This window comes from Lolium rigidum, chromosome 2, assembly GCF_022539505.1.
Source record: "Lolium rigidum isolate FL_2022 chromosome 2, APGP_CSIRO_Lrig_0.1, whole genome shotgun sequence".
In the NCBI taxonomy this organism is placed as follows: Eukaryota; Viridiplantae; Streptophyta; class Magnoliopsida; order Poales; family Poaceae; genus Lolium; species Lolium rigidum.
The window spans coordinates 35,937,364-35,949,761 of NC_061509.1; the positions used below are offsets into that span (position 1 = coordinate 35,937,364).

At 45.9% G+C, this 12,398-nt stretch overlaps 1 protein-coding gene across 1 annotated transcript; it reads right to left on the reverse strand.

Moving 5' to 3' along the window:
• Positions 1–1,177: 1,177 nt before the first annotated feature.
• On the reverse strand, positions 1,178–11,483 carry LOC124689504 (DDB1- and CUL4-associated factor homolog 1-like). The gene is made up of 15 exons (XM_047223027.1): positions 11,230–11,483; positions 10,132–10,222; positions 9,930–10,046; positions 9,673–9,842; positions 8,753–9,563; positions 8,544–8,641; positions 8,016–8,439; positions 7,313–7,909; positions 7,040–7,222; positions 6,481–6,933; positions 5,935–6,045; positions 5,452–5,570; positions 3,802–5,371; positions 1,654–2,679; positions 1,178–1,576 (listed from the first exon to the last, which is right to left on the reverse strand). Exons 1-14 carry the CDS (start codon positions 11,481–11,483, stop codon positions 1,990–1,992), a joined length of 5,688 nt encoding a protein of 1,895 aa, XP_047078983.1. The 3' UTR covers positions 1,178–1,576; positions 1,654–1,989.
• Positions 11,484–12,398: the final 915 nt, after the last annotated feature.

Here is a 12,398-nt window from a genome sequence, read left to right on the forward strand (position 1 = left end):
GGGGCTTGTCTTGCCTAGATCGCAAGATGCGATCTAGGCAGACATGTCGCTACCGATAGAAACCCTCGAGATGAAGGAGTTGGCGATGCGCCGAGATTGGTTTGTTTTGGGGTTGAACGTGAGTTGTTGTTTATTCCATAAACCCTAGGTACATATTTATAGTCCAGGGGACTTTCTAACGAGGCGTGCACTAAACCGTGCACGAGTAAGATTCTATCTCTAAACTAAAATACGATCTAATATGTTACAGATACACGGGCAATTAAGCCCAACTTGGTATAAAAGGCCGATCCACGTATTCCTCCATGTATATATATCTTCAGACCATCTTGATCGCGGCCCACCTCTGACTCGGTCAAATTCTGGTGATAACAGAGGCGTAGACAGAGGAGAGGAGGGTGGGCAGCATCGCCGCCGTCGAGGACGGATGGGAGGCGAGGAGGACGGTGCATGTTTCGATGTGCGTGCGTGCACGCTCGGTTGAGCATGCTGGAGTACTACTTTCTCCATCTCAGATTTAAGTAGGAGTACTACTTTATTCGTGGGTAGTAGCTAAAATCTGGGACAAAACGTAATTTAAGTTTATTTTAAAATATAAAAAACTAATAAAAATATTTGTTGTGATGTATGTAAAAAAGACAAATAAATGTCTTGTAAAAACTTTTTTGAAGCATGAGAAATTGTCTTTTTTGCACAGGCCATAAAAACAATATTTTTCGCGACACTTTGTGTGCAGGTATAGAATATGTGGAAGTACACCCCCAATTTATTTTTGAAATTTTTAGGCATTTTAAAATATGGTTTTTCAGTCATAGGTGCATCTACACCTATAGCTAAAATGGATTTCCGCTAAAATCTGCACATTTAAGCCATCTACAACGCCAATGCTCAGACCGGGCGTTAGGATGCTGGAAGTTTTGCTTTATTTCTTGTCGATTTCCGAAAATTATCTTGCGACAACTCCTCAAGATTCGCAGCGCCTAGCTAAACGGCTGTCGTTGTACATGCCCTTATTTAACGTGCAATTACTCGTCTTCAGGTGTAGAAACAGTGGCTGCCCGTCCTTCTCAACAACTGCGGCGAAATAACTAGGTTGAGCATTTGAACAACCCAGTGCTTGCTACATCGAACGACAGAGGCAAAGGGGTAATATATTAGCCTTCCTCTCAAAAAAGGATATTGCCACCCCTGTTTTGGGGTAATATATTAGCCTTCCTCTCAAAAAAAACAAAGGGGATATACAAACTATCAAAATTTACACAGGTTCCTAGCCCAGTGAGTCAGCCTGGCTCCCGCCTGTGGGGCTTGCTCTCTCACCGTCAAAAAAGATTACACAGGTGTGCTATAACTGCTAATGCACTGTAAATTTCCTCCTCGGACTTGCTTTAACTTCTCACCATTCATATGATCAGAAGAAGAAAAAAAAGGTGCCAAAAGAGCCGCACGCAGCCCCTGATAACTTCTCGCAGAAAAAGACAAAGAGTCCCGATCTTCAAGGGTAGACCACCTTAAGGCACAGCAAAGCAGTTTTACTTCAAGAACTCTATGAACATAACCACAAACAGTGCACATGATACTGCAAGAAGTACATACGATTGCATTAGTCAAGGTTACGGAATCACATTAGACTGGTGATGAATGTACATAACATACCAAATCTTTCTGCCTTGGCAGATCTTTGATAGTAGTTCTCTTCAATAAGAGCACACTGTAGCCTACCCACTTATTTATCTTCGGAAATTCTTTGCAAGTTTCTTGTGCCATCCTTCAATAAGCAGCTACCTTAAAGCTGAAAGCGTGTTCAAGTCATTAATGTGATTCAACATCACACCGTGTAGTGGAGCTCATTGCGTGGACCCAAAACTTTGGATTGAATTGAGAACTTGGATTTGTGTGCGCGACCCAAAGACAATCAGTGTTCTGCTCCTAGACATGTTCCTGCATCCAAGCGATATCATCGCCACTGTGCTAAGACAGAACCATCTACTCTTACATGATCCAGGCTTCTTCATCGCCGCTGCTAAAAGATTCGATCATATCGCTCTCATCACCATCACCGCCACCCATGATCTCCAGCAGCCCTTCTCCCACATCGAAGTCTCCTTCATTGTCATCGTCGTCATAGTCATCCTCGCTATCCATATCCTCATCATCGTCGTCATCACCGCCACCATCATCGCTGCTATTGCCTGGATCCTCGTCAGAATCTGTGTCCCCAAGCGACCCAAGGATAACATCAACATCCGACTCGTCGTCGTCTTCATCATCGTCGTCCTCTGAGTCACCTCCATCCTCTGGATCGGAATCATCATCAGTTGGTCGTTTCCTGCCAACTTCGAATAAGCGAGCAGAGGAGAACATCTCATCAGGATTATCCATCGCAACGACTCCAAGAAGGGAATCGTTGGGCTCAGTAGCAAGATCAAGGACACCACGGTCTATTTGGACAGTTGCAATATCTGAGTAGGTGACGGCATCGATTGTGCGGAATGCAGGGAACAGAGGATGTCTGACCCTACGAGTATTAATGGAGGATGTCACATCCTCAAGATTGCGCCTAAGGATGGCGTAAATAACATCACCCCTGCCATTGAATTTGATAACTGTCTGGTCCAGAGAAGGGACACTCCTGAGAAGCTTAAATTTTCTCAGATCCCACACCTCTGAATTTAGGATCACCTGCAAAACAGTGTGGAAAGAGATGAGAAAATATGCACCGTAGAAACAAATTCCTCCCGAAGTATTTTGGCAAATGTAACATACAGCTAGTAATATCACACTCGCCTTGCTGTTGCCTTTTATTATTAATAATATAAGGGTTAATATATTTGAATTAAGTCTGATCTAATGGTTATAATACATGGTTTTGAAGGCGTTAAGGCATCTTAAAGCGGTTAGGGGGCGCTCTGACGCCTAAGCGACGCCTAGGCGGGCGCTTTGGACGCCTAGGCGCCTAAAGCGGTCGATTTTCCAAGGCGGAGGGCGGGCGCCTTGACGCCTATGCGTCGCGCTTTGGACGCCTAGACGCCTAAAGCGGTCAATTTTCCAAGGCGGAGGAAGGGCGCCTTGACGCCTAAGCATCGCCTAGGCAGCGCCTTAAGGACACCTTTAAAACCATGGCATGATAATATTCATGACAATGTGGCTTAATAGAATTCTGGAATACTGAGTAGGAATCAATCACAGGAAGGCGAGTACACATATGGATGGATCATTGTTCTGTCATATTTGAAGACTTTTCAGTGCAATATAAACACATTCCACAATAATTAGCTTACTACCGTGCACTTCTCTTACTATACTTACGAATTTTCTTGCAGAATACTTACTGAGGTCATTTATTTGGCTTGAAAGATAAGAAAAAACTGACTCGTGAAAATCAGATTGCAAAAGATATATGGCACAGTTACTGAACAGCCTGCTCAAGTTGCCGAATTTAATAGCAAACTTTGTTGTGTTAACAAAGTGAACATGAGTATGGCCAACAAGAACTTGTTAGGTGTAAAATCCCAGAAGCACAGATAGTGCATCTAAAATATATTCATAAACACAATTCCTTCTGTACAAAATGACTTACGAATGACTAAATGCCTTGTCTGTGAAGAGGGACAGTTGTGGTAATGCAGGAAAAGTGGAGGTCATGTGAGGACAAAAATGCATGCCCCTTACAAGTTTAAAGGAAACTACATGTTTTGCATTTTGAAGCAGGGAGAGTAAAGCTTCTTCATGGCCATGCTAAGAAATGGATAGAAATAAACGAAACAAGAGAATACAGTAACTGTTGTCCAAGAAAATAATTACCTCATTTCCAGCAGGATGGAAGCCACCACCACAATAGTCTGTGAACTGGTCAAACTTATGGATAGGGTCCGGACTTCGTCTATCCCACAGGACCCCATTCCACAACAACATATCATCTGACGGACTGAAATGTATGACTGGATGTGCATAACTACGGCCTGAACCTGAAAGGTTCGAGTTATCAGGAAGCTGCATATCAATATTATGTGTCTGCACATCATACAATAGAACCCCCCTGCGGCTTGCATCAGTAGAAATGGCGGCAAATGATGTCCCAGCATGATTAAACCTAGCAGCTTTGCAATCCTCAAATGTGTGCAAAGGTCCTGTAGAGACGGCGAAAGCATCCCAGAGCTTAACCTCGTTTATGCTAGACGAGAGAATCAGCTCATTTCCACCAAAAGATGTTGTTTCCACCACTGTAACAAGATTTTGGTGGCACGATTGCGTCTCTATGAGACCTGCAGTATTGTAGTCAAATATTTTTAATTCACCAGTATGGCTTCCTGCCGCCACTCGTGATGCACCTGTAATAAAAGTCATGCACGTCAACAGCGAAGACTCATCACGGCAAACACGGCATGGCTTGAACCTGCTGTATATAAATTGACGATCCCTGCGAGGTACTTTGATCCCACTGAACTCCCTACTTATCTCACGGCTTCCAATACGGGCAGTTACATTTGGTGGTGCACTAATACTGCGACTAGGCTCAGGACAAACATGAGGGTGCACCAGAGAGACTGGTGGCAAAGTTGTTATTGGAGCAGGACATTGGCGATGTTGCTGTTTCAAATATTGTACAACCAGTGAGTCAAGTGTCATGCGCTCCAAATTTCCTGACTGCTGATCATTTGCACCAAGATGTGGTGTGCCTGTTACCACTCCAGGCGTGCCTTGGGAATCTTCAAAGTTCTCCGTGGAAATGCTGTTGAAGTTTGTCCTTCCTGGATGAAAAGTGGCAGTCGGAGAATCCACTGCTACAGACAAGCCTCTGCGAATAGGAGCAGGAGTTTTGAATACAGGAGATTGACATGATTGATCAGCTATTGCAGGCCGCTTTGCTACCGACGCTGAACTAAAGTCCATATCCACAAGCTTCCTCTTAAGTGGCAACGGCATTGGCGTTTTATGCGATGTCTCTTCATGTCCAGTATTGGTAGTAGTAGCAGAGCAAGTTATATTGTCCACATTTCCAGTAGGTACAGGACTTCTCAGGCTATTGCTTGATCTATTACCAGAAAACGAAAGAAAGGGTTGACCTCGTTTAGAAAAACTGGATGAGAAGACCAGTGCCTTCTTCTTAGACGAAGGCACAACAGAATCTGATCTCTGGCCATCTTGATCTTCAGCTATTATTGTTTTGTTAGTCGGAAATCCCTGAACACGGCCAGAGGGCCACTGTTGCTGAACTTGAACAGATGATGGTTCCAGGGCAACGGCCTGGTGGACAGGTGGCACTGCAGCAGTTGACTGCAAAGGTGCAAGGTCAGCCTCCTTTTGCAACATGGCTGCAGTAGCAGCCAAGCCAGATCCAAGGAGATGTTCATGTATCAGTTGCATCAGTTCCCTACACACACAAAAAGAAGAGCAAATGTAGGATCGTGGAGCTGGGAAATAAAAGGAGGAAAACACTACACAGAGTCAAACCTGGATTGGTATGAGATAGGAGTAGCAGCAGCTATTCCAGCTCGCTCAATGCGCTTCAATGCTGGAGCAGCAGCATCAGTTGCTGCTAAGGTTGTTTCTTTACCAGAATTTGTCAAGACCTATCAGGAGAAAGAAAAAACAACATAGTACTCATTCAGCCAATATTTCCCATTTGAGCGGTGCAACATGAAACTACAGCATATTAGGCACAGATTAAAATCTCAATATTAGGGGAGCCTATCACATGAAACATAACTGGATAACATCTAAGGATCACAAGTAGTTTTCCCTCCTTAGAACTACTTATAACTTTCAAGCACCTGTTTGATTCTACAATATTCCTAGTAACCATTGAATACTAAATAGCTACAAAAAAAACCGCGTGCTCATTGACTTGACGAACAGCAAAATACCAGCAAAAAAAAACTATACGCATAAAAATTCTGAGCAACTAAAAAACAGAACATGATAGGCGTTTCTTACTGCAATAAGTTCAATTGCCACTTGGGTCAGTTCATTTATCCATCTTGCATTATCACTTCCAGATGTCTGGGTACTGGTATCACGAATCAATTCCGACAATTTCTTCCCTACCTGAAATAGCATGTCAATAGTTACTTACTTGCCTAGAAGGCAAACCCACAAAAAAGAAAGTTACCTACAAGACACGTATGTAAAGAGAGGATGAAAGAAGTATATCAAAGAGGGGCAGTTCCATCCATTTTCATCTCATAGCATTTTTCACAGACTAACAGAGAAAATGACGAGGAAAGGAAAAGGTGAAAATGTTTAGCCAACTGTCCCACAATTAGGTTTGAATAGGTAGTGTTGTTTGACCTTAGTAAGGTTAAAACCTCATTAACTACACTATTACTTTCTGTACAGGACTTACATTTCGAAACAAGGCAAAACCCTATATGTGAAAGTGAGGGAGTAGTCGCTAGATGTTACTGGTTACTGATATTATAGACATGCAATAGTAAGACAAAACAGAAGAAAAGAAGTGCATTGTTCTGCAGTCCACGATACCTGGAGCTTTGTCAATATATGAGCAATTGCATCATCTCTAGCCAAGCCAAGCAGTACACGACAGGCAAGGGCTCGAATAAAATCAATAGCCACAGGAGGTGTAACCATCCGAGTACTAAGAAGCTGCAAGAGAATCTTTATACCATTATTGGATCTGACTATTTCTCGAGCTTGGCGATACACTTGTTCCAATTGAGCAGCAAGACCAGGACCCCCAGCTCCTACGCCTAGAGATATTCTCTTATCACCAACAACTCCAGATGGCACTACAGGTGTGCCAGATTCACCTTGGTTCGCTGCTAGATTTCTTTCTGAAGTACTTTTTTCGGCATTCCTGTCTCTGCTTTCTGAACAACTCCCAGGTTGCTGATTAGCAGTTGAGGACGGCTTGTTGCTGATCGACGGAGGGGGGCATACAAGATTGACAAGCACATTCAATGCTGGACATAGCACCTAGTACACAAAGCCGTCAAAAGGTTATTTACTTGGACGAAATTTGGCAAATACTGTCGCATTTGTAAAGCTTAGTTGATGCATAGCTTGAGAAGGGAAAACACACCTCTGGATCAACATAGCCAACAACACTGTTCGCTATATCAAGTAAAACAGTCATACCAATGCGGTTGTTACTTAATGTAGCATGCACCATCAATTTGCGGCTGTGTGGCATAAGTGTTATGATGTGAAGAACTCCAAATGCGTATTGAGCCAAGTCATGAAGATATCGATCAGCAGGTAGACTCTGAAACAGGTTGTTATGAATTAAATCAGCTTACATATGAACACTTGTTCTTCCAGAAAAAGGTAAGCAAAAACAATACCATAGTTTTACCTGGCATAACTCCATCATCGTTATATGACCATTAGAGGCCAAGAATTTATCCATCACAGGCCAGCGAGTTCTCACAAGAGCAGGTCCTAACTTTCTATCCCGCTGGATCTGACGGAAAATAGCATCCATAGCCTCATTGCCGATGTCAAAAGGTTTGTAACCAGCTCTTGCACTGGAAGTATTCCGAGCAATACTACGGATACTCTTGCTTGGCCGGATGGAATCAACAAGCTGGAGAAGATGAGCTCTAAAATATTGCCGTAGTGCAACACATGAATGATATGCAACCTGCTTTTCTGTTGCAGTCAGAACTTCAGCAGGCGATCGATCATTCCCTTGATTCGCATTGGACGATCCTAATGCGGAGTTGCCACCAGACCTTACAGATGCAGCAACATGTAAAATATTCAGAAGTTTTTGCATCCCATCCTGTGCATCAAATGAGTCCAGAACAGCTTTGAACACAAAAGCAGCAGCGAAGAATATGGCAGCATTTTTTCTAGCTGACTCTTGTGGGCACTCTAAGAGTTGAAGCGCTAGTTCAACTACATTGTTGAGTGTGTCAGATGAAAGTGCACAAACACGCTCCATGGTAGACTGCAAAAAGCAAGCACGCTTAGCAATAAGATAAATGAACAGTCAGGGGAAAGTGACAACAGATCAACAGACAGCATGACCAGCCAGTTTAGGTTACTAAGTTTACCTGGAGGGAACCAAAAGTAAATAAGCACGCAGAAAGAGCAGTATATGTCTGAGTAATTCTAGGGACAGAGAGGATCTTCTGAATACCACCCCGATCAACAAATAGCGCAGCAAATTTCCGGTGGGCGGCCAGGGCACAAATTAATCGAAGAATTTCATGAAGTAGAGCAAAGTGGCCACATCCCTCCTGGTCTTTGATGCCCCGTTGCAATAATGCGAGGCAAACATCAACACCCTTTTCATGCAGAACAGGACCCAAAGCTTCAACATACTCTCCCAAAACCTGTAAGCACAGAATGCTATATTTTTCTCTAAGTTGCAAGAGCTGCTCGTAGTCAGGGGTAACAAAATCTTCCAAATCCTGGTCCTCGCTGATTTTCGCAGCTTCTTCAACCACATGCTCCTCATTAACTTGGTCAGAGCTTCTGTAACACCAAATAGAATTAAGAGAAGGAACGACAATATAATGGAGAGAGAGAGAGAGAGAGAGAGAGAGAGAGAGAGAGAGAGCAGGTGTTTCTTTCATTACCGTGAAACACTAGTGGAGATGGCAGCATCAACGACAGTAGTTGCAGCTTTCTCAGCAGCTAATACAACTGCGTCACCATTATTTTCACTCTTCCAAACCTTCAAAAACACAGTACATCAAAAATTACTAACACATAATGAAGCAGAAAATGAATCAGGGTTACGTAACTATTGCTATTTTAGGAAGTCAAAAGATATCTTTTTCCATACCTCTAAAGCAGCAGATTTCACAAGCTCGGCAGCAGCATCACCTGCTGCTTTCACAGCTTCCTCAGGTGCATTTGCAGATCTGGCTTCCGCTTCTGCAGCTCTAACTGCCTTCAAAACAATGTCAGTTATATCCTTCAAGCCAATAATGCAATCCCTGAACCGGTCTTCATACTCCTCTTTCGATATAGCAGTATAAGCCTCAAGGCCTGCAGAGCTATTGTTCAAATCGATTGCTTTCTTTGGGTCCTCGACTTTAGCCGCATTCTTGTCTTTGCTAGCCCGATTTCCAATTCTCAATCCTGAGGTTGGTGATAAAGGTGTCCGCTCACTCTCAGTCAAGCTTTCAGCTGTTTTGCTTTCCCCTCTTAGTCGAGACCCTGTACGACTCAGCTTTCTCTTCAAGTGTTCATCTCTCAAGCTTTCACATGGAGGATGCTTTTCCCCATAGACTGTCTTCATATCGGAACCAGTTGAGCGCATTAGCCCATCTGCCTGCGGCATATCAACAGTGTCATCCATCAATCGTTCTCCATCTGCTTGCCTCATCACAACACAAGGAGCAAGCTCCTTTTCCGAAGTTGGGTCAGTCAGTATTCCATCTCCAGCCCTAGTTCCATCCAATACAGAGCTGTCTTGAACAAACCGTACTTTGCTCCTGTTCTCATCTCTACCCCGAGGATGCTTGGTACCTAATAGGAGATTGGCATCTTTCTGTGAAGATGTGACATCCCCAGAGACTTGTGTTCGCAAAAAATGCATGAGCTTGGCTGATACCCCCATGTTTAAGACATCTTCTACCAATTGCCCACCGCTGGTGACGAAACAAAAATGCAACAGTTAGTTTATTAACTACATCAGAAAGACTGCTGAAGAAATGAAGAATAGTATGCAATCTCATCTGATAAGCCATGACACAGTACCTATACAACGCCATGGAAAGCAGCCCAATAGCATACGTTCTCAGCATCTCGGTATCTGTTGGTTTTTTACCACTTTCTACATGCTTCCAGTCACAGGCTTCACCATCTTCCCTTATCCAGTTCTTTAAATTTGCAATAGTAGCATCTTCAAAAGCATGCGGAAACTGCGGCTGCGGAGACAAACACAAATCAAGCTAATAATACAGGTAGCACGATGAGAAACGTAAAACAGAGTGTGCGGAGGGTGGGAGGCTTACCACCCATGCATTGTGGATGCTCAGGAGCAGCCTGGCAGAAGCGCAGCGTACTGCCACGGAGTACGACGTGTCAGACAAGAACTTGCAGAACACAAGGTCGTAGAATTCATCGTTCTCCTGCCAACAAGGTTGAAGCAGCAACGGTTAGTCGCAGCAGTTAACGCGTAAGGCTCAGATCAAGCAGAGAACCCGAAGCACGCACCCTGATCAGGTTCGCCAGCTTGCCTATTGTATGGGAACCCCTCGTGTTTGCGTTGTTGAAGGACGGGTCACTTGCGCACTCCTGCAGATGCCTGCAGGGGGGTATGCACATAGCAGTTGTTAGCAGAAAGGAACATTTCAGAAGTACCGTAACTCAAAAGGGCATTATCATCTATCTATGCATCTCACTAAAGCAGGTGCCTCCATGCTGTGCCGTGATGAAACCAAATAAAACAGAGTGGCACGCACAGTCTGCACAGTCTAGAGCAGCGGTTTCTATGCATGGCACTGGCAAGGGGCAGGCAGAACCGATTGTCTTTAGTTTGTTATTGACCACCCCACTCAGACGGAGTGCGCTTAGGTTGCCCAGATAGTGAGGCATCCACTCCATGTTCTTATACCTTGCGTGATTCCAGCAACTTCCTAGCTCACACGGCATAATAAATGCTATGCAAACAGAGCATCTACAAGATTTTCACAAGAACAAGAACCGTAGGCGGCCAGGAAGTGCTCCAGTAACAGGAGCGAAGAAGACAAGCTTCTAACGGGCTGAAGACCAACTGCTACTACTCTCTGGAATCGATTTTCCCAGCAAGCGGAGAGCAAGCCCTGGGAAGGAACCAACAACGCAATCGAATTGAGCAGAGCGATTCGAGAGACATTGGCAGCTACACGTCTCAGTCAAGCAGGAGCCTTCCTCCATGCTGTAATGTGTGCAAACTATGTTTCAATGTGATCAGTAAGATCAAACAAAATACAGAGTGATGCGCGGTACCGATTTTATGCATCACAAACTGGCTACCACAGGGGAACATATATTTACTTAGTTTTTGTTGTCCGCTCCAGTCAGACTGGGTGAACTTGGCTAGATTGAGCAGACAGGTAGAGAACCACTCCATCTGTTTATGCCTTGCGTGATCACGGGGACGTCCTGGCCCGCGTGCTGTTCCAGTAGCAGCAACGATTTTCCGCCGCTCTCTCGGGACGATTTTCGTGGCCCAGTTGCAAGAACAGGAGCTAAGGCGTAGAAGCCAATAATCCAATCGAGCGCGAATTATGCGGTGGAAGAGAGAGAGGGGAGGGGAGCGGGCGGGCGTACCTGGCCTCCTGGTCCTCGCAGATGGTAGCGAGGGTGTGTATGAGGCGCGGGTTGGGGTCGGCCTCCTGCCCGACGACGCGCGAGATGAGCGCCTGCGCGCGGTCCAGCAGCGCGTCCTCCTCGTCCCCCTCCTCCGCCTCCGGCTCCGCCTCCTCCGGCTTCTCCGGTTCGGCGGTGGCGGCGGCGGGAACTGGTGCCGGTGGCTCGGCGGCGGCGGCTGCGGCCGGGAGTGATGCCGGCGGCTCGTCCGCCATCGGAAGGAGTAGGCGGGCGGGCGGGCTGGGAGGCCGGCTAGGGTTAGGGTTTGCGTGCGCGCGGGCGGAGGTGGAGAGGGCTAATGGTGGCGGAGGAAAGATGAGTGGAGGAAAGAGAAGAGCCGAGCCGGTTGCGGCGCGCCGCAGGTGGAGGTGGAGAAGGAGGAGGAAGTTTCTAGTCTAGTACTGTAGTCAGGTTTCCTCACGGGATCATGGGCTGTGTAGGCCGGATTCGCAGAGGCCCTACTACAGTACTACCAGCCTTTGACGGAGAGAAGATGCCCGGCCCGGCCAGGCCAGGCCCTTGTTGGAGCAACCCGTTAGCTGGGTAATCCCCATTAAATTACCATAATTAGAGCATCTCTAACACAGCCAGGAAAAGTTGAAACCGAAAACAAAGGATTCAGTCTCCCGAAAAAGAGAGTTAGTCCATTTTTGGCAGTGGCGCAGAACAGAAACCGTAAAGACGAACTGAAAACATAAAATTAGAAATCTCGCGGGAGAATTCATCGATGAACACATATAGACGATAGTTGTTGCTCCGATTGAGCACCAAACTTTAGATAATTCAAACTAATAACCTAAATTAACTAATATCCGCAGCAGCGCGAGCTAATTTTGCCCAAAAATTGGCCCGGCGGCCTCTACGCGCGACGGCGGTGGTGGTGGCGGTGGAAGGCGAGGCGGCGGACGCTTGGAGCTCCTAGTCGTCATCGAGCTCGACGATCTCCAGCTGGAAGCGGTGGACGTGTTCTTCACGGTGCGCCGCCTCGTATTCCTGGACTTGCCGGACGGCATCGGCCTCCTCGCGGCGCCAGCGTCGACGGGCCTCCGCGGCGGACACGGCCGCCACCTGAGCGACGACCGCCTCCTCCTCCTCCTCGTCGTGGACGTAGTCCTCGACGGACACGACCG

Bases quoted from the DNA above. Each gene is read 5' to 3' on its own strand.
- LOC124689504 (XM_047223027.1), bottom strand. From the start codon at position 11,483: ATGGCGGACGAGCCGCCGGCATCACTCCCGGCCGCAGCCGCCGCCGCC. The intron at 5,372-5,451 runs GTTTGACTCTGT...TTGTGTGTGTAG, and splicing joins CCTATCTCATACCAATCCAG to GGAACTGATGCAACTGATAC. The intron at 2,680-3,801 runs GTAATTATTTTC...ACTGTTTTGCAG, and splicing joins TCCATCCTGCTGGAAATGAG to GTGATCCTAAATTCAGAGGT.